Source organism: Chinchilla lanigera, unplaced genomic scaffold (genome assembly GCF_000276665.1).
Source record: "Chinchilla lanigera isolate Chin_1 unplaced genomic scaffold, ChiLan1.0 scaffold00005, whole genome shotgun sequence".
In the NCBI taxonomy this organism is placed as follows: Eukaryota; Metazoa; Chordata; class Mammalia; order Rodentia; family Chinchillidae; genus Chinchilla; species Chinchilla lanigera.
The window spans coordinates 21,964,821-21,991,890 of NW_004955406.1; the positions used below are offsets into that span (position 1 = coordinate 21,964,821).

General features: G+C 42.9%; 1 protein-coding gene across 1 annotated transcript in view; it reads left to right on the forward strand.

The window, feature by feature from the left end:
* Positions 1-25,341, forward strand: part of Lamc1 (laminin, gamma 1 (formerly LAMB2)) — a gene marked incomplete at its 5' end in the record, with an annotated part of 126,326 nt that extends 100,985 nt beyond the window's left edge. Inside the window, 15 exon segments of the mRNA XM_005375017.2 lie at positions 4,356-4,601; positions 5,103-5,256; positions 5,813-5,955; positions 6,905-7,083; positions 8,088-8,244; positions 10,177-10,382; positions 10,956-11,035; positions 12,201-12,338; positions 13,303-13,447; positions 14,465-14,614; positions 14,850-14,964; positions 16,012-16,211; positions 17,395-17,553; positions 20,323-20,422; positions 22,393-25,341. Of these exon segments, the coding sequence (XP_005375074.2) occupies positions 4,356-4,601; positions 5,103-5,256; positions 5,813-5,955; positions 6,905-7,083; positions 8,088-8,244; positions 10,177-10,382; positions 10,956-11,035; positions 12,201-12,338; positions 13,303-13,447; positions 14,465-14,614; positions 14,850-14,964; positions 16,012-16,211; positions 17,395-17,553; positions 20,323-20,422; positions 22,393-22,649 (2,429 nt within the window).
* Between the last annotated feature and the right edge of the window lie 1,729 nt (positions 25,342-27,070).

Here is a 27,070-nt window from a genome sequence, read left to right on the forward strand (position 1 = left end):
TATGTGTGCCTTGTGTCCTACTTTTCAAAACACCATTTCCCAACAGGGTCCCACCCCAACAGACTTCTGCAGCCTTAGTCCTACCCCCCACCCTTGCACCTGTGCTCTGCTCCTTCCCTCCTGGGCTCCAGCGCCTCAAATGTCCTGGCCTCCTGGCCTGCTGCAAGCTTTCCCTTTCTTCGGCATTCTGCGCTCTGCTTCTTCCTACTCTCTCCTAGTCCTCGCCAGCTCTGTCTGTTCTGTGGGGCTCAGTTGAAGCATCTCTTCTACAGGAAGCCTGTCCTCGAGGAGATCTTATTAGTCACCAACCACGTTGGCCTCGCATACGATTTGCGATGTGTACTTACTTTTCTTGAGTATCACCTGGCTTGAAGGGAATGATGAACAGCAGTTCTTGAGGATGTTAACTAGGAGGCAGCGGTCTGTATGAACACAGTATAGAGCTTATAAAAATGATGCTATCCCTGTACCCTGCTTCATGTTTTGTCGCACTTTTAATTTGTTTATTGTGTGTCTCCTCTCTTTACTCTTTCACCCCAGGTTTAAGCACTGTAGAGACAGAGGATTTGCTTTATTCACTTGTGAATAAAGAACAGTATTAAGCATGACTATTTGTTGAGTGACTGAAGATGCTTGCTGACTAAATAAAAGGAGGCTGATTATAAGACGTTCCTCCTTTATAAGGTTTTCCAAGACTGTGTACCAATAACTGACGGTTACTGAGCTCTGCATGTGTACAATTTAATCTTTTTAAATGATCTTTAGAGATGAAGAAATGTTAATAATTCTCTTTTCCAATAAACTTGAGTGCATGTCTTTAGGAATAAAAGATGAATAAAGGATGTTCCCTACTCCTCAGAGGCTGACATTATGCAGAGAAATAAGATAATTTTAATACAACATGATCAGTTCAGATAAAAGAATGTACATAAGGGTTCTACAGGAGAAGAAAGGGAGACGCCTCTCCCAGTGGGGGAGGAAGATAAGGAAAACTAAGGCTGGAAAAATGTGAGGCTTGCCCAGAGTCACGTACATATGACAGTAAGGATTTGAACCCAGATCCTAGACTATAAATTAAATTAAATTATAGATTAGCCATAACTACCAGAGGATATTTTGGAGTGACTATTACAGGCTACCAGGATCTCTGTTTTAACTTTTCTACCTAATGTTAGTTTTACGTTTTATTCAAAGCAAGTTTTAAAACTTTGAAAACATGGTTCATGTCTAGAATAGCTAAGTTACCTGACGGAAAAGCGTAACTGAAACGCTGCCAGAATGCTAAGTGGAAAGAGATTTGAGCGAGAGTCGGGTGGCTGTTTGCGTCAGAGCAGAAGAGTCCCTAGTGCCTCATCCTCTGCAGCACCCTGTCCCTTCCCCTCCTGCCCCAGCTCCGCCTACGCTTCCTGTTCACCTCGGAGCTCAGTCCGCGTCTGTCAGAGCCAGTGGTTGGTGTTAGTGCTCATCTTGCCTGGTCTCTCAGCTGCCCCCTTCCGTTTTCCTTCAGCCTCTCCCCTCCTTGGGGATCCTTCCATCGCCTCTGCTGGTCGACTGGGGGCTTCCATGTCAAGCTGTCTGCATTCCCCCCTTAAGTGATCAGATTTCTTTAGGCCTCAAAAGCCTCTTGCTTTCTATAACCTCAGCATCTGTGTCTTCAGCCCTAACCCGTCTCCTCTGAGCATCAGCAACCCCCTTGCCAGCCCGCCCGGGCGGTGGCCACCAGCCTTCGCTTTCATCCAAATGATGAAACCTGTGTGTGCTGTGTCACATTTCACCTCCCTGGGGTTCAGACACAGGAAGCACATAGAGGAGGACAGAGAGGAGGATGAGGGCTGAGCATTTATTTCAGTGCCTTTTCTCTGGAAAGTCCTGTGTGTTGATGACCCCAAATCAAAGCTCAGGTCCTGGAAGGTGACCTTATGCAATAGCACTTTCTGACTTTGTTTCTGGCAACTGAGGTGCAGGCTGTGGAGCCTGTCCCAGGCACTGTTCTCCTTGTAGTTTCCTACACTCTGCTGTACTTGTGTGATAGCACTTTTGTTAACCCAGGCTTCTTCTGAAATCTGGGCGGAAGCCTCTGGCTCCATAACGTTTACGTTCTGTTTGCCTGTAAAACCAGCACCACGTGGGTGATGCCAGGGTCTGCAGCCAGCTTGAGCAGTAGCTAGATTCCAGGCTATATTGCATCATGGCTGTAGGGGCTTCTGCGTGTCTGTTTGGCTGAGCACTCTGAATGGAATCCCAGGAAGCCATTCCTAGGTGGCCTTTCTGGAGCAGGTGCCCTGAGGCTGTTTTCCTAAAGCAGAGTCTTTCACTTTCTACCCTTGAGTCTCCCAAAGGTGCAGCCTTTCGGATTCCTCCCATGCCCTTAAGGTGTCCTTATGCAAAGTACTTGGCTTCTTTTTAGTATTAATACTTTTAGCAGCAGAACTTCCTTCTGTTCAAACTCTGTATTCCTCAAGGTACAGAAGCTTTGTGGTGAATCTCAGAACTTTTAAAGTCACTCAGCTGTGCCATTTTCTCAGTGTAGAGCTAGCTAAAGACGCCCAACGGTACCATGCCACAGCCTGAATGCTGGGCTACTGTTATGGTTTGTGTCTGGGTGTCGCCCCAAAGCCTCATGCGGTCATGGGGCGGGCTTTTAGAGTTTGATTAATTATGGGTGTGAGAGCTACACCCGCCCTGGGGTGGATAGTTTGTAAGGGAGAGAAAGAGGCTGCTTGGGGCCATTTCCTGGCTTTTGTGCTTGTTGCTTTGCTGTGTTCTGCCGCCATGAGCTGTAGCCCTCTGCCATGTGCCACTCTGCCTTATAACCTGCCAAGTATGGACTGAAACCTCCACAAACTGTAAGCGAAATAAACCTTTCCTTCCTAAATTTTGGGCGTCAGATATTTTGTCCCAGCAACGAGAGAAAAGTAACCGAGACAGCTACCTTGAGGTTTCCTGTGCCTCATTGATTGGTCCTCCATCCTTAATCTCAGCCTCCTCCAAAGTCTCAGGCCATGAACGAAATATTATAGACACATTTTCTGCCAGAGCATAACACACGTGGCCTGGCCTGGACTGTCATTTGAGTCCTTGTTTCCTTGAAACCTCCTGAACCTGGTCTTTACAATCTGCATTTCTATCAGCATTCTGGTCTTCTGATATTCAAGCCAAATCTTCCATCAAGCTCGGCTCCCATCAGCCGTCGCATTCTAGGGCTCCTTCTCTAGCCAGCGTCTCCAAGCCTGTCCAGACTACTCCTGCAGTACCAGTTTCAAAGGCATCGGAACCATGCGGTCAAGTACAGTCATAGCAATGACCCCTACTTCTCTAGTATCAAAATCTCTCAGTTACTTTCCTTGTCACTGAGACAAAAATATCTGACACTTAAAGGAAAATTTAAGTTAGAGGAGAAAGGGTGTATTTTGGCTTACAGATTGTAGTAGAGGTTTCAGTCCGTAGTTGGCTGGCTCCAAGGCAGGGCAGTGTGGCAGAGGGTATAGGTGAGGAATGGCTGTTCCTGGGATGGCGACCAGGAAGCGGAGAGTGCAGGGAGGAGCCAAGGGTAGGATATCACCTCCCAAAAGCCCCACCTATAGGTCCCTCGGAGGATATCTAGATACAATTCATGACATGAGCAAACTTCCAATTCCCTAGGACCTTTAGGCAAATGTAGTCCCTATTAGCTACAGAGATATCAGTCCAACTTGAGCTGAGGGTGGTGCTAAGGTGGAGGAAGCAGAACGAGGAGCAGTGAGTTCTGTGCCATGCGAAAGGGCTCTGAGTGTGGCTCTGCCTCTCTTCTGTCAGTTTGGCTGTGGGCAAGGCACTTCACGTTTCTGTTTCCTTAGCTGCAGTAGAAGCACATGGCAGCAGATGACTTCTAAGTTACTCTCTAGATATCTCTGTTCCCATACTGGTGGACAATTGTATCTAGATATCCTGCAAGGGACTGCCAGATGAGAGGGAGCAGGTGCTTTTATATTTTAAGGGCATTATCCTGCTCACTCTGGTTGGGGAACTTACAGGGTCCAGAGTAGCATGTCGTCTTTTTTAATATTATCAGGTAAAGCAAGCGGATGAACGTGCCATTCCTTGGGACTGGAGGTTCATAAACCTTGGGTCTAATTCATTTATGAAGTACTTCTAGCGCATGGTTTGGGTTAGTTGTCAGAGTGTTTGAAGTGAGGTAGGTAAGAGGAGGAAATAGAGGTGTGCAGGAGGTTCCTCCCCCTATCTGGCTCAGTGCCAGGGCTGCGGCCCAGGTCCCTGCTGCCCTCCACTGCACCATGACACCTCCCATCTGAGATACTAGACTGCCTGTGGTAACCTAGTGTTTCCTCTGTAACAGTGGACTGTCTCATCCCTAGGTAAGAGATGTGAGCTCTGTGATGATGGCTACTTTGGAGACCCCCAGGGTAACAGTGGCCCTGTGAGGCTCTGCCGCCCGTGCCAGTGCAATGACAACATCGACCCCAATGCAGTGGGAAACTGCAATCGCTTGACAGGAGAGTGCCTGAAATGCATCTATAACACTGCTGGCTTCTATTGTGATCGGTGCAAGGATGGGTTTTTTGGAAATCCCTTGGCTCCCAATCCAGCAGACAAATGCAAAGGTAATCAGCCACTGGTCAGGTGCTTGATATTTCTTTATTCTGTGACTTCGTCTCTGTCTCTTGGAATACTTGCAGTACTTTCATCTAGGGCAGGATCATTAAAAATACAGTGTGACTTGTATTTTTAAGTTTGTATAATTCAAAAGTTTTTAGGCATCATATTAAAATAGTAAAAAGAAAAAGTTCATTTTAATATATTTTATTCAACCTAATATAGCCAGTGTATTATTTTACTAAGTAGCCAGTAAAAAATTATTAAATGGTACGTATGTTCTTTTACCTCCCACACTACATCTTCAACACCCAGTATTTATAGCACATTTTCAACATCTATAGTGCACATCTCAGTTCAGATCAGTCAGCCACCTTTCAAATGCTTCATAGCCGAATGTGACCCATGGCATGGGACAACACAAATGTAAAGGATTTATTGGAGTGGTTTATCGTTCAGTCTTCCGCTCTGCTGATTTCCTCTGTGCTGTCCCTGTCTCCCTGCTGTAGCCTGCAATTGTAACCCCTACGGGACGGTGAAGCAGCAGAGGAGCTGCAACCCTGTGACCGGGCAGTGCGAGTGCCTGCCTCACGTGTCCGGCCGGGACTGCGGCGCTTGTGACCCTGGCTTCTACAACCTACAGAGTGGGCAAGGCTGTGAGAGGTGAGATGTCAGTGCCTCTAGAAGTCATCTTTACTTTTTATATTGCAAGAAGTGAGTTTTTGTAAGTTGTACTTGATAGTTGACTTGATTTTGTCCCAAATGATTTGAATACCTAATATAGGAAATGTGTCCTTTAGGACCAGTACTGGAGAATTATACTAAGCTAATGGGACAAAGCCCTGGAGCACAGTGGCTCCACCTGTGTCAGAATCAGCTGAGCAACATTTTTAAAACAAAACTTATAAAGTTCTTCCTGGGATGCTTAGAATAAATCCTGGATTGCAGCCCAGGAAATCTTAGTGCCTGGTTGATGACAATGCAGAACCATCTCAACTCAGAATACCAGTGGTGGTGTTAGTCTCAAAAATGACGTCCTGAATAGCACTTGTAGAAATTACTTGAACCTCAGGAGCTTAATAACCTTTTACATTCTGTTGTGATAACCCTAACATAATGTTTTCTGATAGAGAGTACACCAGTATTGTGCTGAAAAACAACACAACTTTTGCTTAAAGTCTGTTGTCCTTACCTGAGAAACGTCCCGTGTTGTTTTCAGGTGTGACTGCCATCCCTTGGGTTCCACCAACGGGCAGTGTGACATCCGTACCGGCCAGTGTGAGTGCCAGCCTGGCATCACCGGGCAGCACTGTGAGCGCTGTGAGGTCAACCACTTTGGGTTTGGACCTGAAGGCTGCAAACGTAAGGCGTGCTGTTGGCGTGCGACCCTAATCTGCTCTGGTTCTCGTTAGAAAGGACTTTGGCCACCCCTGAGTAGCCACCTCACTGTTAGGGTCCGGGCCTTACCTAAGTCATCGTGGATGCTCTCTTCCATGAAATACTGGTTTTTTTCCTAAAACTCTGGAAATCGAGGGCTTCTCTGGTTTCTTTGCAACCACCTTATTTGCATTTTCACTTATTGTGTTTCTGATTCTTCCTTGTTCCAAAGAAGAATCTCCCTTTGAGTACTGAGCTTGCCTGCTGTGCTAAATGAAACTTTTTTATTGATCACATTCATAGTGGAGATAATGAAACAGTGAAGAATTCTTTTCGCATTGCGTTTGTTGACTTACTGGCTGCAGTTGCTTCCCACCCTTGGGGCCCTTTTGGTATGGTTGCATATAAACATCTGCTTCTCCTTGGCATAAACACTTGCTTGGAATTAGGCCTCAGAACAGCTTGGTGTTTTTGCTTTCTGAATTCCTTCATTTCTCCTGTGGAATGTAGCAAAAGTCATTTGCTCAGCTCAGAGAACAAAGTGAGTAAACAAACTATAAAATAATGGAAGAGAAGCACTAGCATTTGAGTTTTCTCGGTGTTTAGAGGAGTACAGGCAATGGGTAGTTGAAAGTAGAGATGAATTCCTGAAGTGCGTGGAAAGGGCACTGAGTAGTTTAATGATTTCTGTAACTGTAACTGTTAAGTAACGTGAAATGTGCCCCAAAGGATGGACATTTTATTTTAAAGCTTATTTTTACTTTAAAAATATGTCTTTTCTGTGAAAGGAACTTAAACATGTAACTTCTCATAAATAGACCTTTTTTAAAAAGTTCACTTGTAATGATTGCAATCAGTTTATTGTTATGAGTCTTGAACAGAGAAATGCACCCTTCTTTTACTTACTATGTACTATTTTCCCTATGTTCTGCAGCTTGTGACTGTCATCCTGAGGGGTCTGTTTCACTCCAGTGCAAAGACGATGGTCGCTGTGAGTGCAGAGAAGGCTTTGTGGGAAACCGCTGTGACCAGTGTGAAGAGAACTATTTCTATAACCGGTCTTGGCCTGGCTGCCAGGAGTGTCCAGCTTGTTACCGACTGGTAAAGGATAAGGTGAGCTGTCAGTCACACATTCGTTCATTCAGTAGACACTGATTGGAAACCTGTGATACATTAAGCTTCAGAGATAATGTGGTGAACAAGATAGATAGGGGCCCCATTCTGAAAGACCTTGTGTTCCAGGTTGGAGGTAAGTAATAAACATAAATGAATAAACAAGAAACACTGGGATAAGTGCTAGAGAGAATAGCAAATGGAGAATAATTGGGAGATACTCTGTAAAAGGCCTCTCTAAGGAGATTTCTATACATTGAGCTCTCAAGGATGAGAGGGAATGAGCCACGTAAGAAGTATTGGCAGGTTGTTCCAGGCAGAGGGAACCTGGGGACAAGACCTAGAGGCTACAGTGTGGCTGGAGCCTGCTGAAGGAAGAGGAAGTAGTTTATAAGACCGGAGAGTATGTTAGGGACAGGTTATATAGGACCATGCTGTGGTAATAAAGAAGTTATGTCTTATCTCAAGTCCTGTGGAAGTGTACTGAAGAAACTCTTAAAAGCTTAGAAATCTAGTGTTGTTATTTTTTTTACAGAGGAGCACTCTGATTGCTATATAAAGCGTGATGTTTAAGGGTGGGCAAAAGAGGAAGCCCCGATCAGGTTGGATTGGGAAAGAAGAATCAGGATGGGTCTTGAGTTTTTTGCTTAAGGTAGCTAGAGACATTTCCTTCAGAGATGACCCAGAGAGAACAAATTTAGGAAGTGTAAATTGGGATGCGTTTGAGATACTTAGCAGAGAGCCCAGTGGAGAAATGAAGACAGCGATCTAATACTCAAGGGAAAGGGCAGAACTAAAAAACTGTCAGCAGGCAATGTTTCAAGTCAGAGGAATGGTCCTGAAAGCTTTCTTCTGAAGTCAGAGAAATAAAGAAGGCCCACCCTTGTCACCTGTTTACAGGTAGACATATCTGGAGGGTACAGACCTACCTATTCACAGAGTGCCCTGTCACTGCTGCAGGAAGTACAGTTGGGTTCTTCCTCTTTTCTCCTCCATATATCTAGGTTGCTGAGCATCGAGTGAAACTCCAAGAATTAGAGAGCCTCATAGCAAACCTTGGAACAGGGGATGAGATGGTGACAGATCAAGCCTTTGAGGATAGACTAAAGGAAGCAGAGAGAGAGGTCACGGACCTCCTTCGTGAGGCCGAGGGTGTCAAAGGTATGTGCGAGTAAACTGTGGGTAAATCTGTGATGTAGTTCCTAATTCAAAGTTAATTGGTATGGTTTTATATAATTTATATGGTTTTATAAATATCTTTCTCACTTTGTTTTTTTGAGACAGGGTCTTGCTTTGTAATTCAGGCTGGTTTTGAACTTCCTATGTAGCCCAGGCTAGTGTCAAACTCAAGGCAGTCCTCCTGCCTCATCCTCTCGAGTGCTGGGATTACAGGTGTGTTCCACCATGCCTGGCTTCTTTCTCACTTTTTAAACAACTTGCGGAATATGAATTACTTTGTTTTTTAAACCATGTTTTGAAAACCAGTCTATCAACTTTAACAGATTAAAATGCTGTAAACAGAAGGTAATTTTCCAACATATCAAAAACTATTTGATATTCAAATTTAAAGAATTTTATAAACCTGTTCCATATATTTTTCTGGTGATTAGTGATGTCAGACATTCTTTTCATATTCTTATTGGTTGTTTGTATGTCACCTGAAAATGTCTATGTCACCTGAAAATGTCTAGATCTATTATCTGTTTAAATCATGTTACTTGGTATTTTGCTATTGAGTTTTTGGAGCTCCTTACATATTTGGGATATCAAGCCCTGTTCAGATGTATAATTAGCACATATTTTTGCTCATTCTGTAGGTTGTTTCTTTCCTTTGTGCTGTAGCTTATTAGTTTGATATAATCTCATTTGTCTATTTTTGTTTTCGTTTCCTATTCTTGGGAATCTTGTCCAAAAAATTTGTGTCTATTCAAATGTCCTAAAGCTTTTCCCCTGTGTTTTCTTCCAACAGTTCATTGTTTCAGGTCTTACATTTAAATCTTTAATTAATGAATTGAGTTTTATAACTAATGAGCTATAGGGGTCTACTTTCATTCTGCATATGAATATCCAGTTTTCCTAGCACTATTCATTGAAAAGACTGTCCTTTTCTCATATATGTTCTTAGCAACATTGTTGAAAGTTAGTTTGCTGTAGATACATAGGTTCACTACTACGTTCTCTAAATTTGTTCCAAGGACTGGTCAATTTTGAATATTACTTAATGGACTTTGTATATGAATATAATCGCATGACGTGTGAGAATTTAATCCTGACTGGCTTGTTTTTGTTGTACTTTTATCTTTTGCTTTTTCAGGACCCAAGTGTGAAGTTTAAATTGAGTGCACATAGTTAATAAAGGACCATTCAAAAAACTCTTTTGAAGCAGAGATCAGTTTGAAAGAAATTACATAGATATGCAGAGCAAAGGGGTGGGATAGTCTAAAAGTCTACTTCAAATACAAAATGAGTTGAATTTGCCATACATAGGCCAATATCTGTTAAATACAGATCTTTCTAAGTTTTGAAATATATTTAGCTTTCAGGACTGACATCATTTTTAACAACTTCATGTATTTATTACTAAATCTGACATGTGCGAGAATATCAAAATCAATCCCTCCTTCATCAGACATTCCTCACCTGTCTTCTCTTCATCAGCCGCTCTGTAAAGCTGTGGACATACAAGTGAGGAATGGGCAGGGGGACTTGCCAGGCAAAGGGGCGCATGCATAATCCTAGCACTTTGGGAAGCCAGGGCAAGCAAGATCACCAATTTGAGCCCAGCCCGGTCAGCTTAGCAATTTAGTGAGACCCTGTCTCAGAATTAAAAAACGGGCTGGGATTTACCTCAGTGCAAAGGCTGTTGGTTCAATCCCCAGTAGAAAAAAAAAATGGACAAAGAAAGGGGCTTAGAGTCAGGTGGGATGGAGAGACATGCAGGTGGAGCCTGGTGTGAGAAATGTAGCCACGATGCAGGTGTGAAGGAGCATGGGAAACTTGTCAGAAAGATGCTGTTTTGAAAAGTAAAAAGTAAGCAGCGCCTCAGATTTCATACAGGTGGTGTATGGACTTTCTTCTGTGATGCCATTTCAGATGTAGACCAAAATTTGATGAGTCGACTTCAGAGAGTAAATAACACCCTGTACAGCCAGATTAGCCGTTTACAGAATATCCGGAATACCATCGAGGACACTGGGAGCTTGGCTGAGCAGGCGCGTGCCCGAGTAGAGAGCACAGAGCAGCTGATCGAAATCGCTTCCAGAGAACTCGAGAAAGCCAGAGTCGCTGTTGCCAACGTGGTGAGTGATGGGGAACGTCTGGGGGGGATGTTGGGAAGCCCTCTGGTCATGTGTAGCAAGTTTGTTAGTGGCAGTACAGTGGTTCTGCACCCCCTCCCATCTTGCTTTATAGAGCAAGAAAACCATATTGCTCATGTTTGTCCCATAACAGTACAGACAGGATAAAAAGTTGGCTGGGCATGGTGGAGCACACCTCTAATCCCAGCACTCGGGAGGCTGAGGCAGGAGGATTGCTGAAGTTTGAGGCCAGCCTGGCTTACATAGTATACTTAAGGGCAGTGTCAACTACATAGGAGACCCTTTATTAAAAAAACAAAAACAACCAAAAAATCCTAGGGACATCTAGGTTCCTTCCCTTGCTTTGCTCCTTTGGTACTGAGAAAATTCATCTTCCTTTATCCTTCAATGAAAGTAGCAATAATTTGCAGTGAAAAGTGTTGATATTAAATAAAGACCTCTGAAAATACACATTCCTTTTGCCCCAAACACTAACAAAAATTTAGTTTTGACCCTTGCTTTGTGACACTTAAACAGTTCAGTCCTTTGAGGCTAAATGCTTTATTTTCCCTGCAGTCCATCACTCAGCCAGAGTCAACGGGGGACCCAAACAACATGACTCTCCTGGCGGAGGAGGCCCGAAAGCTCGCTGAACGGTAATCTGCAGGCCCTGTCTGGCCATCAGGGTGCAGCTTCCCTTCCGTGCATGTGGTCCTGTGTGGTCTCCAGACTCTTTCCACTGTACAGTTTGCTCTCCTTTCTGGAATGTGTTCTTCTTCCTTTTACTCTGAATATTTGTTTTATTAGAATGCAGTGGTTTGATGTGAAATTATGTATCTCAGAACCATACCATTTTTACATTTTTAACTTCAAAACCTTAAAGTAAAAGGTTAAATAAATATAAGTATTTATTCCTGTAAATTTTATATCACCAATTTATGTGGGCAGTATCTATTCTCAGTTTAGAGAGTAATGTTCATAAATTTAGCCTCACCAAAATGATTGCAAAGTTCCACATTAATGAGATTTTTCAGTGCTTTTTCGTTTCTGCCCACGTTGGTGTATGTCTACACAGAGTCCCCCCCTACCCCCGCCAAAATGTTGTCTTACTTAGTTTTCTTCATTGCTGAAATAAATACCTGGCACTCAAAGTTAAAGGAGGAAAGGTTTGTGTAGCTCACAGTTTGTAGAAGTTGCAGTCCACAGTTGGCTGGCTCCAAGGCAGGGTGGCGTGGCAGACAGGAACTGCGGAGGAGAACAGTTCATGCCGGGAAGAAGGTAGCAAAACAAGCAAGCAACAAACTGCAGGAATCTGGCAGCGAGCCTCTTTCTGTCCCTTACGTTGTATACGGGCTACAATGGGATACTCTAAGGGTGGATAACACTCACACTCTTAATCCTAGTCAGCACCCTTATCCGCACCCTTATCCTAGCATTGTACCATGAATCACTCACACACTCTAGATCCAGCCACCTCTGAAAAAGCCCATCTATGACTGCGTGAGGCTTTAGGGAGACATCTAACCACAAGCCATAACAAATATATATATATATCAGGAAAAGAAAAGCTGTGTGAGTGTTTTAATACTAAATTTATTGAGACATTGTGAGATTAACACAAGCTACCTTTGGCCTCTTCAATTACAAGAGGTGCCCAAAGTGGCAGCCGTTAGTTCCAGACATTGATCAGCATGGGGAACTGCTGACGTGTATATAAGTTTTTTGGCCGACTGTATAATAAAAGAACAATTGCCTAACCTTTACTTCTTTCCCTGTCAGGTGGTCTGCTTCATGGTTTATTTTTTTCTCTGTTGTATACAGCCATAAACAAGAAGCTGATGACATTGTACGAGTGGCAAAGACAGCCAATGACACATCAACGGAGGCATACAATCTACTTTTGAGGACTCTGGCAGGAGAAAATCAAACAGCATTTGAGATTGAAGAGCTTAATAGGAAGTGAGTATAATTTAAAGGTGGTTTACAGCCCTTTCGATATTGTTTAAGTAACACCAGTAAAGTGGTATGGATTTAAGGCACATGCATCCATGCAGCCAGATTTCTTTTGTTAATCATGCTTTTGAAATAGAAGAGTAGGGCAGGGATTATGGAGCCACAGAGATTTTTTTGATCCAATTACTGTAACTGTAAAGAACGGTAACAGGACTAGTCATGGTGCTTCAAGTTCTGCGTAAATGAAAAACGAAGACAAAGTGCCATGGAGAAAACATACTTGAACTGCAAATCTTCAGAGAGGTCTAAAATAAGTAATTACAAAATGAGAATCCCTTATCTGAAATGCAAGGTACAAGAGCTTTGAACATTGGACTCTTCTTCAGAATTTGGAATGCTTGTGTGTATACACAATGAGCTCTCTCATGGCAGGAACCCACGTCTAAACACAAAATTCACCTACATTCATATACAATGTATATGCATGGCCTAAAATTTCATGTATTGTTGGTGCACCTGAATTTTGACTGTGACCCATCACGTGAGGTCAGGTGTGGAATTTTTCACTTACGGCATCATGGTGATACTCAAAGAGTCTTAGGTTTTGGAGCATTTTGAATTTGAAGGTTAGAGATGCTCAACAAATATAGGGCATGCTGTATGTTATAAATATAAGGGATGAGATGAAATGTAAATTTCAGCCAAATGTTGGTATTAAATGAAAACATTTTTTTTTTTTTTTTTGGTTTTTCTCCGGTACCAGGAACCGAACTCACGACCTTGCGCTTGCCAGGCAGGCGCTTTGCCGCTGAGCTAAATCCCCAGCCCCTAAATGAAAACATTTTAATGTAACATTTGCTTTCAGCTTTTGAGAATCTTACCGTAATGATATAAACTACATTGAATCTGGTTAACATTAGTATGCTAAAAGCAGCTATCTTTTTATTAAAGCGTGTCATTTGTTCCTTAGGTATGAACAAGCAAAGAACATCTCGGAGGATCTAGAAAAGCAAGCTGCCCGCGTCCATGAGGAGGCCAAGCGGGCTGGTGACAAGGCTGTGGAGATCTATGCCAGTGTGGCTCAGCTGGCCCCTGTGGACTCAGAGGCACTGGAGGTATGCACCATGCTGGCTGTCACCGATGTCCCCACTCCTGTCCCCACCCTTCTTTGTAAGAGCCTGTCTGATGGCCAGCGTCCCCTCATCCACCCTCAGCTGACTCACTGAGCTGTTTTCTGTATACTAGTAGAACTCACTGAAGTAAAAAAAATCTTGCTATAATTTAATGTTGATAACTATAAAGATTATTAATTATTAACATTAAATAGTGAGGGGTATTTGGTGATACGAGTTATCCTGAATCTTCCATATGCACCCAAATTATACTATATTGGAATTGCTTAAAGCACAATGCCTGTAGCCCCTTACTCCCAGACACTGTCTGCTGGAGACCTGGGAAGCAATAAAAAAGGGATGGTTTAAATGAAAGAACTATATGAGGATATTCTGAGGCAGGTGAAACATTTGGGAGTTGATAGCATTTTATTTCATATCTGTACTCTAATCATGGCTCCTTCCATGAAGCTCTATATAAATGTGTTTTTGCATTAAAAATTAGACTTGAAATTTACTGTTTTACTTTCCACAATCTGTATCTTTCACTATGTCTTTCTAAATTTCACTTTCTGTATGGGAGGTGTTGACTTGACATCCTAAGAGTCTTTAGATCTCTTCAGATGTATACATACTGTCTGATTCCATGTGTTTGAAACTGAAAATAATCAAGACTGCGCTATGGTGATAGCCATCAGGACAGTAGCAGTTACAGGAGGGAAGATGGGGAGGCAGGTGATAGGAAAGGGATACAGGGGAAGCATGGGATGATGGGAACAGTCTGTCTTGATTGAAGTATTGGCTACATAAGTAAATATATTTGTCAGAACTCATCAAACTACATGTAAACGCAGAATTTCACTATGTGTAGAGTATACCTCAATTTAAAAATAAAGGTGCACAGAATCTTGATCTGTGCTATTCTCTTAAAAATACCTAACATTAAGTGTTATAGCATTTCCAGGCTACTTTTCATAGTTTTGAATCTAAAATGTAATAATCCTATTTGCATTTTCGTAGAATGAAGCAAATAAGATAAAGAAAGAAGCTGCGGATCTGGATCGTCTGATTGATGAGAAGTTAAAGGATTATGAGGACCTCAGGGAAGACATGAGCGGGAAGGAATTGGAAGTGAAGAAGCTTCTGGAGAGTGGAAAAGTTGAACAGCAGGTTGGTTTGATTTTCAGGTTGCTTCATTTCTGGAGGCAGGTGAGACTGTCCTGCTAAAGCAGTGTCTCTCGTGGTACCAGAGGGGCAGAGACAGCAGCTGCAGAGTGCTCCGAGGTGGCCTGTGCATGCTGGAGGCTGCAGAGCCTCAGAGCAGGGGTTTCAAGGCACCTGTCTGTCAGGAGAGGGCAGGGGAGGCGTTGGAGGGTTCAGCTCCTGACCTGCTGCACCTTTGCAGACGGCCGATCAACTCCTGGCCCGCGCTGACGCCGCCAAGGCTCTTGCTGAGGAAGCTGCTAAAAAGGGACGAAATACCTTACAGGAAGCCAGTGACATTCTCAACAACCTGAAAGGTATGAGAGCGTCAAGGAGAGGGTGTATCGTTTGCTTCTTCTGCTCCTTTTGCTTTCTTTGTTCCCATCTTTTTAGTGTTAGCATGGTATTCTCCACACACACACAAAGTGAGACGTAATAGTGCACCCCATTACCTGTTAGACTTTAACAATTACCAAACTTCATTAACCCCACACATCGCTGTTACGCTGAGCATCCGACCTGGGCTTCGCACATGCTGGGCAAGCACTCTGCTGCCAGCTGCATCCCCACTCCCACCCTCCTTTTTTATGCTGAAGTATTTCGAACAAAGTCCTGGTGCTTATGTCATTTTACCCCTGCATACTTCAATATGAAAACCACAAAAAGGCATTTGATTTTGTTGGAATAACTCACATAACCAAAATCTGCCTATTCCACTGACTTAACATTGGTAAGTGGGAACTGTCAGCCTTTCTCTGGGCAATGACATTGAATTCTTTGTTCTCTTTCTTCATCCTACACAGAAAAGAAATGTGCCTGGTTCGCTGAGTACTCTGAAGTCACCTCTCATAAAATAATCATAGGTTCTGTAAATAAGGAGGATTTATAGGGTAGTGATTGAAAGTCCGGGCTTTGGTGTCAGTGGACCTGAGTTTAAATCCCTGCTCCACAAAGAAACCTCTTTAGTCATCAGTTTTTCCCATTTATAAAAACGATACACTGCCTACATGACAGGGACCTAAGGGCTTTAACTCAGTGCCTGACGTACCATAAACACGAAGTCAGTGGGAGTTCGTGCTAGCGCTTGAGGTGGTAATAACAGCATACTCACTGCTCTGCCTCAGACTTTCAAGTAAGCATTCTCTTTCCTGAAACAAATGTATGTTCCTGAGACTACGCCTGGGAAAGCTGTCATGCAGAGATGTACCTGTGCCTTTGCTCTTCTAACATTTCATCCCATGCTGTTTTTCATTTTTCTCCCTGACTTTTATTGCTCGTAAAACAGTCCAGTTGCGGCTCCCTGAAAGGCTCCCTGTTTCGCTTGTTGGAGTTCAGTGCAAGTGTGTTCCTTGAACTCCTTTTAGATTTTGATAGACGTGTGAACGATAACAAGACCGCTGCAGAGGAGGCGCTGAGCAGGATCCCCGCCATCGACCAGACCATTGCTGAAGCTCTTGAGAAGACGCAGGAGGCACGGCAGGCGCTGGGCAGCGCCGCGGCGGATGCCACGGAGGCCAAGAACAAGGCCCACGAGGCAGAGAGGATCGCCAGCGCCGTCCAGAAGGTGTGTGCACGCACTTCTCCCCAGCGGCCCGCTCCCACATTTCTCCACAGCCCCACCCCACCCCACCCCCACCAAGCTCTTTTTTTTGTTGTTGTTGTTTTTTGTTTTTTCTCCGGTACCGGGAATTGAACTCACGACCTTGCGCTTGCCAGGCAGGCGCTTTGCCGCTGAGCTAAATCCCCAGCCCCCGCCACCAAGCTCTTGTAAAACTGTCTTGCTCTATCCTTGTCTTTCTCCTTTTTAAATAGACAATAGATAGAGTAGGCAACTACATTGACTGAGAAGGAGAAATCAGTAAAAGGACTCTTTAAAAATTCTATGTCTCAGTGTGGGGTCTGAGTTACTACGGGAGTGGGGGATAAGTGGAAGATCAAAGGCCATAGAGGCCTTTTTCACAAAGAATGAGGTGTTTCCTAGATGAACATGTTTCTTGGGGCTGGACAGGTGATTTTTCTTTTCAGTCTTAGACAGAGTGCTGTACATAACTTTTAAACCCCTTTTTTGCCCTACCCAAGATCCTCCTATATCACTTTCTATAGCTATCCTCATGCTTGCCAGGCACGTGCCATGCTGCTGAGCTATATCCCCAGCCCTTTACATTCATCTGGAAGAGTCATTTCTTTATGCTGGCCTTTTCATATTTAAAGAGCAATCTTCTTGTTTGGAGCTGATTCTAAAATTAGCGTAAGAATCACAGAAATGTCTTAGTTTTTCTAGAACAATTTGCTTTTGGGTTAATTATACAATATTTTATGAAATACTCATATTTCAGGATTGTCGCCTTTTTGTACATTCTGAACTGCCCAGAAGAGTGAGGCTAACTCTAAATTTAAAATTGTCCAAGTGCAAGAATTTATCATTTGTTAGCTGTGTGACCTCAACTAAAAATGGCAGTAGTAGAACAAGTGATTTCAGATATTAAAAAAGAAAATAGAAGTGAATATGCTTTATAAAATATAAAATGCTGTGGTAGGTAGTAGTATATTATGAGATATTTAATAATAGCATTAGGTATCATTTTGTTTCATTATTGTTACTTGGAACCCAAATAAATAAGTATGAATTACTGTACTACTCTTTGTGGATTTTCTTGAGCCATTTTGGAAACTATAAAATGAGAAGGAGCATACTTTAGACAAGGGAAGGCTTTTTTAAATCTGCAATTTGTTTATTTTGTGCTTAGAATGCTACCAGCACCAAGGCAGAGGCAGAACAGACCTTTGCAGAAGTTACCGATCTGGATAACGAGGTGAACGCCATGTTGAGACAGCTGCAGGAAGCAGAGGGAGAGCTGAGAAGAAAGCAGGACGACGCGGACCAGGACATGATGATGGCGGGGATGGTAAGGGGCTTGGCATATTTGCTGGTGGGGAAAAACGAGGGATGTTCATGAACAAAGGTCTCCAACCTGTCAAGAAGTCTTTTGCATATAGACTTCTGGTTTTCATTGCATTTTTTGGTCAAGATTTGGGTTGTAGGGCCGGGCGTGGTGGTGCACACCTGTAATCCCAGCACTAGGGAGGCTGAGGCAGGAGGATTGTTGCGAGTTCAAGACCAACCTGGGCGTGAGCTCAAAGCCAGCCTGAACTACATAGGAAGACCCTGTCTCAAAAAAGGCACACCAAAAAAAAAAAAGATTTGTTGTAACTTACATAGAAGATGAAGAATTTGGCTTTTCTACCAGGTATCTCTCACACAGCTGTCCTGTCTCAAAGCTACTCTGAGTTGAAACCAAAATATTATTTTACACAGTTGAGGTTTTAGGACATTTTATTTTTTTTTTATTTTTTTTTTTTTTTGGTTTTTCTCCGGTACCGGGAACCGAACTCACGACCTTGCGCTTGCCAGGCAGGCGCTTTTGCCGCTGAGCTAAATCCCCAGCCCCCTGGGGCATTTTAAAAGTATTTATTTTTTAATGGGTAAGTAATAAATCATATAAAAAGGGGTAATAAAAGAGTGTAATGAAAAACTAATTTACTTCTTGTTCTTCCATCTACTTGTTCCCTAGATGCAAAGGCCAGTTTCTTACGTACAAGACATGTTTGAAAATGATTTTCTCTCCCACATCACGAAGATGTACTGACCTTACATCCAGTTTAACTGCTTGCTTTTTGTGACAATGTGTGTGCATAACACTCTTTGTGATGAAATTTTTGGTTTTGTTTTTGTTTTTTGTGGGTTTTTTTTGTTCATTTATTTTTGAGAGAGGATCTCATTATGTAATTCAGTCTGACTTTGAATTCACTATGTAGCCCAGCCTGGTCTTGAACTTGCAGGGATCCTCCTACCTCAGCCTCCTGAGTACTGGAATTACAGGCTTAGGCCACCTGGCCTAGCACAATATTGAATTGTGAATGCATGGCCCAAGGCAGAGCTAGGGTCCATTGTTTTGTTCTTTGCTATCTTTGGCCTTTGAAAGCTTTTAATGAAATCATAACAGAACTCTTCTTTCCCAGTGTAGCATAACGGTCACAAAATGACACCCTAGCAGTATAAGGAAGGGCCCCTTTCTCTTCTGCTATTAGAAAAACAGAGACCCTCACAGTGGGTTATTTTGACCTTGGGATGGAAAGGAAAGACACATCCTGGGGAAGTGATAATGCGAAACACTTCCGGCCAAGCACCTCATTCCATGGTCCATTTGGTTTGTTTGTTTGTTTGTTTGGATTGCCCTAATTTTCTCTGTAACTTAGGTGGAAATTCCCATAAAGGAAAAATAGGTATTTGTCATATGTGCTGAGAGTCTGTGGAGTTTATTTTTAATATGTTTATGGAAACATTACATTTAGAGTCTCTTGAAAGAAAGAAACTTACATATTCTTAATGAACTTCAAAAGTGGATAGGATTTAGTTCAAACCGTAGAAAGAAGATCTATCTTTTTTTTATTATTATTTTTTTGGTAAATAACTTCTAAGGAGCATATACCACCCTCACCTATCCCGTTGGCATTTATGTCAGTTCTGAAAGGATAGCCTTCTGCTGGCATTGTTTGAATCTGTGACATTGTTTGTTTTAACCCAAAGCACGAAGGTTGCGGTTGTTCCTGAGGCCTGGCATCCCCAGGTTGAACACATCCGGGCCACTCTTGAGACAGTGGAGCCCTGTCCTGCTCTCCCAGCGCCCTGCCGGAAGCCTGTGCTGGCTCAGGAGGCACAGCTGCATGTGAACGGAGACGAATCGTTTACTTGTGAAGGCTTTTTGCCTTCCTTTCTTTTTCTCTTTAACATTTTCACATTGTTTTGATCCCAAAATGTTTGTGTTGTCTTGACCTCAAAGCTAGGGGAGATGATGATGTGGTAGGGAACTCAAAGCCACTCATTTATATCCTGACTAGATCTCCTTGTAAAAGCATCTGGTTTCTGGTGTTTAGACATTTCCTCTTCCGCTGCCGTTTCCCGGTGACTCATGCACAGTGTGTTTGTTCAGGTTTCGTGGAATTTTCCCAAATATATTTACTTCTGGTTGATTTTGAAATTGTAAATTATATCATCCCAATAAATGAGTCGCTGGGGAAGGGTTGTTGCTAGGTGCTTGCAAGTTGAGGGGGAATTTACAGAAAAGGTTCGCTTGTTTATGAAAATGTTTATGTTTGAAGAATAAGACATTTCTAATAATCAGATCCCTAAGAATGTCTCGTTGGACATGTTTTTGGATCTAAGATTCATCCCTATAAAAAGTTGTTTCTGCTTGGTGGGTTTTATTACGAATCCACCTCCATATATTCTTCTGTAAGAAAGTGGGGGAAGGAGATATTACTGATTTTTAAAGACAAATATAGTAGTGCTGGCATACTGATTGTTCAGGACTGTTCCCTAAAGGAGAAATGGCAACATCCTTAACCTAAAATACACCCCAGAAAACAAAAATCTGCAGTGAGAGCTTACAACGTCACAGTTGGAAGAGGGGGGCTGGGGGTATAAGCTCAGTGGCACAAGCGTCTTCCTAGCAAGTGCAAGGTCCTGAGTTCGACTCCCAGTACCAAAAAAAAAACTAGTTGGAAGAGGGGAAAACATCTGGAAATTAGATTTGTGGGCTCACTGTGGGGAAAATAGTCAGAGAAGATGAACAGAGTCAGAACTATTCGCGTCATTTATCCCTTTTCCCTTGCAGGCATCACAGGCTGCTCAGGAAGCTGAGATCAATGCCAGAAAGGCCAAAAACTCTGTCAACAGCCTTCTCAGCATGATTAATGACCTCTTAGAACAGCTGGGTAAGTGGCCGTAGGGTCAGTTTGGTCAGTCTCTATCCTTTGTGCTGTTCTTGGGATCTGATGTAGTTGATTCAGAGGAAGATTAGTATGTAAATCCCTTCAAAGTGATTCATTAAGTTACTAACATTTATTTTACCTTTTGCTTATTAAAAAATGCCTTATAAGATAGGCACAGTGGCCTGTGCCTGTAATCCCAGCACTAAGGAGACTGAGGCAGGAGGATTGCCATGAATTCAAGGCCAGCTTGGGCTACATAGTGAGTTGAGGCCAGCCTGAACTGTATGAGACCCTGTGTTGAACCACCTCTTACCCAAATAAACAGACGAACAAACAAACAAATAAATGCCTTATAAAATAAGTCTGTGTCTTGCATGATAGAACCTTCAAGAATGTCTTGAATTATTACAGTTTTTACATGTTCTGCAACTTCAAAGTGTGAACTGAGCCATGACTTTAAGTTGTATATTGTACAGGAGCTTACGAGGTGCCGCTCATAGACACTGCCCTGAATAGAACACCAGGGTCTCAGGGCTGTCTTTATGTTTTGAATATATGTTGCTGGCTAGTGGGGTTCATTTGTCGTCTAGGTTCATGGTCCAATTAAACAATAATTTATTTTAGCTCACCCTAAGAATGTGTTTCAGGGACTTAAAGGATAGGTTTCTAGTGGTAGAATAAAAATACTTTTTACATGGCCATGATTTCATTGCCAGGAATTTTCTTTATTTGCTTACTAAAGGACAATTTGATTAGGTGAAAGCTTTTATGCCCAAAGAGAAAAAGACCTTCATTTTTCAAGGAAAAGTAAACATACTAAAACATTCTTTTAATCCAAAATGTTTAGGATGGGGAACAGGGTTTATTTTAGGACAGATACACTTTACCAGATTCCATAATAAGGTAATAATACTCTAGGCAACACTCTTTGTAGTGAGACATTATGTTTTAATTTTCTAGACCTCTTTTTTCAGAATGTTGTAATAAATACTCAAAGGAAGTTGTGTTACTTACATACATTAACCATTTGATACATTTTATATGTGGCCAATGACAATTCTTTTTCACTCAAAAAAGAGGGAAAAAAAGCAGGCTGCAGGTTAGATACAGCTGCTAAAGACTGGTGTGTTTTGTTTGGTGGGGTTTTTTCTTGGGTGGGAGATATTCATCTGTTTGAAATGTCAAGAATAATAAATTATTTATGAGCAGATGGATCTAAAATGAAAGTAAGCGAGAAGAGCAGAACTTTATAATTAATCAGACTTAGCTTAGACTGCTTCGTTGCCTATAGGTTATGCAAAGTTTAGCGCATTATTTAATATCTGAGAATTACTGAGGTAAAGTAGTCAGGAGAATTTAATCAAGTGGAATATGAATAAAGTGCTATTGGTTGTGTCTGCTTTTTATTGTGGAGAAATTTCTTTCTAAAGAACTTCTTTTTTTGCAACTTATTCAGAGCTTTGCTGAAGTTACTTCAGCATTTCAACCTGGGTCCTTTTCCATTGGAAGGTTCCCAGTGGTGCCTTGCTCCTGAAATCAGGAAGTAATCCCTAAAACCAACCCATCTTTCCTGCAATCGAAGAGCTGAGGGTTCAAGATTCTATTTTAAGAGACTTTTTGTTCTTCAGATGGCACTAAAGTGACATACAGGTTACACATAAACCTGAAAGGAGTGAAATGTCACCAGATGCCCTTTAGAACCACAAGGGAAGCGTAAGGTCTAGAACTCTGTGCATTTAGAAAATGTTCTTCAAAACCATTTTCTCAGGGGAAAAAAATATTAATACTGTGCTCTGACCTTTGCCCACTCTGCGCCTTGTGTACATTGTTTATGCCCTGGTACACAGCAGTCACTGCAAGGCAGGGCAACTTTCATGTCTTGGCTGCTGCTGGCTTAGTTTTCAGAAAAGCTAGTGGCAGTTCTTGTGAGATGATGTTCTTACTGAATGCATCTTTCCCTTCTGGCCGTACAGGGCAGCTGGACACAGTGGACCTGAACAAGATAAATGAGATTGAAGGGTCCCTGAGCAAAGCCAAGGATGAAATGAAGGTCAGTGATCTTGATAGGAAAGTGTCAGACCTGGAAAATGAAGCCAAGAAGCAGGAGGCTGCCATTATGGACTATAACCGAGATATTGAGGAGATCATGAAGGACATTCGCAACCTGGAGGACATCAAGAAGACCTTACCATCCGGCTGTTTCAACACCCCGTCCATCGAGAAGCCCTAGCCTTGGGAGAGCCGGAAGGCTGCATCCCCTGACAGGGGGGCACTTGTGAAACCGCAGAGTGCCTTGACACAAAGATGACATTTTTTCAGACCCCCACTTCTCTGCTGCTCTCCATCACTGTCCTTTCGAACCAGGAAAAGTCACAGAGTTTAAAGAGAAGCAAGTTACACATCCTGAACCGGGAACAAAGGGTTTTATCTATAATAAAGTCTCTCTTCCACTAATGTCGCTACCTTACCCACACTATCCCTCCTGACTTGTGTGAGGACGTGGCATCCTGCAGTGGCGTAAACGCTTCACGGGGACCTGCACATGCCAGGGCAGCGCAGGCAGTCCGCCCCTCTCGCATCAACACCAGCAGAACTGCCTCAGTCTCAGTACCCTTGTTTCTATGAAGGAAAATTTTGGCTACTGATCGTAGCGTTGTGCTGGCCAGTATACCCAGCCCATGGATAAAGAAAATGCGCCTGCATCTTCTGCCCTCCTCCTTTTAAGCAAAAGGAAGTAAACACCCTGTGCCAAAGGTACTGGTCATTAGAATGTCAGTAGCCATCTGTCAGTCGTGCTAGCTGTTTTGAGTTTAGGACACTGAACCAGAGCCGCGGGTAAGAATGCAGTTATGTATGAGAGTCTCCAGGAGAACCTGGCAGAAGTCAACTGAAGATGTTCTCATATATTAACCATTGACTAGGAAGATGAACTTTTTTCAGATCTTTGGGCAGCTGACAATTTAAATCTGGATGGGCAGCTTGCACTCAACACTAGACCTGTAGATATCTTTTAATATTCTGATAAATGGAAGTTACACAGAAGAAACAACAGGGGTGTGATAACCACTAAAGTTTTTTCCAACATCGAACTAATTTTTGGCTGTTTTTTTTTTTTAAGTATTTTAGCCTTGGAGCTAGTATTAAATATCTGTGAGGGAACAGTTGTTCCCTAAGACCTGGACAAACAAAAACAAATGTTGTCCCAGTCTTCTAACAAAGGGGTTGCACAGATGCAAGCTGTAGTGTCAGGATCTCATGCAGGCCTTTTTCCCGTCTGTTGTCGAGAGAGAAACATTTGACCCTGAGCTGCAGTTTTCTTCTGATGTTTCCATCTTGTGAAATTCCTCACACACGTCGTTTGCCAAGTCCTGGTGACAAACGCTTGCACTCAGTATTCCACACAGCTGCCGACACCACCTAGTCCCTGCACTTTGTGAATCGAGCCTCTCTAACCCTCCCTCCACACAGAGAAGAAACTTTCGTGGAGTTTCCTAGTGGGCTTCTCAACCTTTAGTCCTCAGCTCTGTGGTTTTCTTGTAAGACCACAGTGTGACAGATCCCTGCCACACACCCCCTTTCCTCTGCCAACCTGCCTTTGAGATTCATATATAGCCTTTAACACTATGCAACTTTGTACTTTGCGTAGCGGGGGAAAGAAACTATTATCTGACACACTGGTGCTATTAATTATTTCAAATTTATATTTTTGTGTGAATGGTTTTTTTGTTTTGTTTATCATGATTATAGAGTAAGGAATTTATGTAAATATACTTGCTCCTATTTCTAAAATGGCACTCTCTGTTCACTTCTTTGCTTGGTCTCCCCTCTTCACTGGCACGGTATACCTCTGTACCTCCTTCCCTTCCATCTAGAACTCTGGGTCGCATCGCTTCTACTGTACTTTGCTCTCTGCCTTGTGTTCGCAGCATGTCCACCGTCTAACATGAGTATCAACCTGCTTTCCTCCTTACCCCAACTCAGGACGTCTTTGGCTGCAGTCCTCATGACCCTAAGCCGCAGCCCCACGTTACTTATAATGCCTGTGCCAGAGCGGGAATGCCAACTTGACAGGGTACAGCATGATCAGGAGAGTTTGCCAAGGGGCTCTTTGACACCACTGTGGCTCTAGCCAGGAACGAGCTGGAAATGCCCTTTCTGGGAATTCGTTAAGCCAGTTTCATAAGGGAGTGTGGCGTGCCTTAGCACTTTGGGGGCATCAGGAGTAGTGCTACTGCTGGAGAGACAGGGAGAGGTGGTGTACACAGCTGTGGATGTCCTTGAGGTGCACCACAGTTCACCACAGAAGTTTTGACCTGGCATACCCTTAGATTTTCACTTACTCCTCTCATGCCTCTTGTATTCTCACAGGAGGTGTGGCTCTTCCTTGCCAAGTTTTACATTGATGTTTCCAGGCTAGTTCCTTTCATTAAGTGGCCATATCCTAACATGCATTTTGGTCCCAGTTGCAGGAAAACGATTAAAAATAGACTGCCAGGGGTGTTTGAGCAAATCTTAGTCTCTGGTGGGGCTTTTTTATTTTTATTTTTATTTTTTTTCTTTTTTACTCCATCTATGTGGTATATTTTAAAACAGAATTCTATTTTTAAAATGAAAATTCTTTACTAAATGATGCCTTAACTACAGTCCTGCAGTTACCTGTATTTTATGTGATAAAATTGACAGAATGGCTGCTGCAGAATGCTGGGTGTCACAGGGAATAGATGCTGTTACTTTTCCCTGGAGTTTTTCCTTTTGATTCCAACTGTGGCCCTTTTATATGTGCCTTCACTTTAGCTGTTTGCCTTAACCTCTGCAGTCTTGCTCTCCAGGGTGTTTAATAAAATGCAACACTTGGCATTTTTTATGTTTAAAAAAAAACAGTATTTTATTTATAATAAAATCTGAATATTTGTAACCCTCTATATCTGGTGTGGTCTGAGTGTGGGACTGGGGCAGAAGGTATTTGTTCTAAAAGTATAATTACAGTGTCTATGGGTGACTTTTTGCTTTTCTTAATAATTTTCTTTAATTTCCTCAAATTGGGATACTTCCTTATAACCCAGAAGTTGGGAAACTTTTGTGAAGAGCTACACGGTAACTGTTTTATGCTTTGCAGACACATTCTCAGTTATAGCTACTCAGCTCTGCTCATGTAGCACAAAAGCAGCCTTGGTCCATGTACAAACAAATAAATATGACTGTACTCTAATAACCTTCCTGAAAAGCAGGCCATAGGTCTTCAAGCTGGAGTTTACTGGACCCCTGTGGGTACAGTATGTGGTCCCAATACTGTATTTGATTAATAATAACTGAGGAATATTTTTAAGTGATTTGGGCTTTTAAATTAGAAGCACGCAAGAAGTCATTTTGACAAAAAACAAAAACAAAAACATTTCTATGCCAGGCGTGGTGGCGCACACCTGTAATCCCAGCACTTGGGAGGCTGAGGCAGGAGGATCATTGCAAGTTCGAGACCAGCCTGGGCTACAAAGTGAGCTGAAGGCCAGCCAGAACTGCATAGGGAGACCCAGTCTCAAAAAGAACAAACAGAAACAAGAAGTCGTCTTTATTTCAGTATGCGTATCTCCAGTGAAAGGCAGTTTCTTCAGATGAAAAGTCTCATCAACCTACGGATAGAAGCGAAGGGGGAAGTAAGCAAAGGGCTGCAAAGGCAGGCCTGGTCAGCCCAGTGCGCCCCTTCAGCCTGAAGCAACTGCCATGTGTTTTGGAGCCTGAGAAGGCAGGAAGCCTCTGGACCTGCAAAGGCCTTCCCCTACTCTTAGGCACTCTATTTACTGCCCCACATCCTCATGGATTCCATGGATTCCGTGTCACCTTCTCAGTCTTTTAAATGGTTAACCATAGTACCTGTGAAGAAGGATCAGAACTCTCCTAATTGGACTTTTTGGGAAAAGCTTGAGAGGGCACTAGCTCCTGGCTTTCTTAGCCTGTTCTGAACCTATACTTGCATAGTCCCCACCCACTCACCCACCCTATCTGTAGGATCCGATTGAGATGCAAATGTTGGTAAACCTTGTATAGTTCACTGTATCAGGGTGATGAGTAGGAGTTTTTAAAGTTGTTCCTGTCCCATCTGTCATTTTAGAGTCAATGTTCTCAAAAGTTGCTGCCAGCATAATCTGATTGGACACTTCCCTAAATGTTTATTCTTGGAATAAGCATTCTAACCACTTGATAAATCAGCTCACCAGCTCCACGTCCACTAACCTTGAAATGGAACACCCAGAGAAGATCTCTGGCACCCAGGAGGACCATGAGCTAGAAAAGCAGAGGCAGAAGGACCTGGCCCAAGGAAGGATCAACCCCTCCAGGCCCATGACTTAGGGACGCAAAAATGAGAGTATTACCAGTAACAGTTGTACCTCTTCACTCAAAGCAGGTTTACATGAAGTATCAAAGGATAGAGTGAAAGCCAGCCTTTCCGGTGAGTCATCAATCTCACAGATGCTGCATCTCCGGATGATGTCCTGGAGAGCTGTGGTCAGCTTCAGTGCCTTGTGTTTGCATCGGGTCTCCTAGAGCGGGTGTACCTGCGTGTGCGAGGGAGTAAATAATAAAAGGCAAGTTCCTGCTTAGGGAAGGGGAAATATTTAGCAGAATTCCAATAGAAAGCCCGAAAGTCAGATCTGG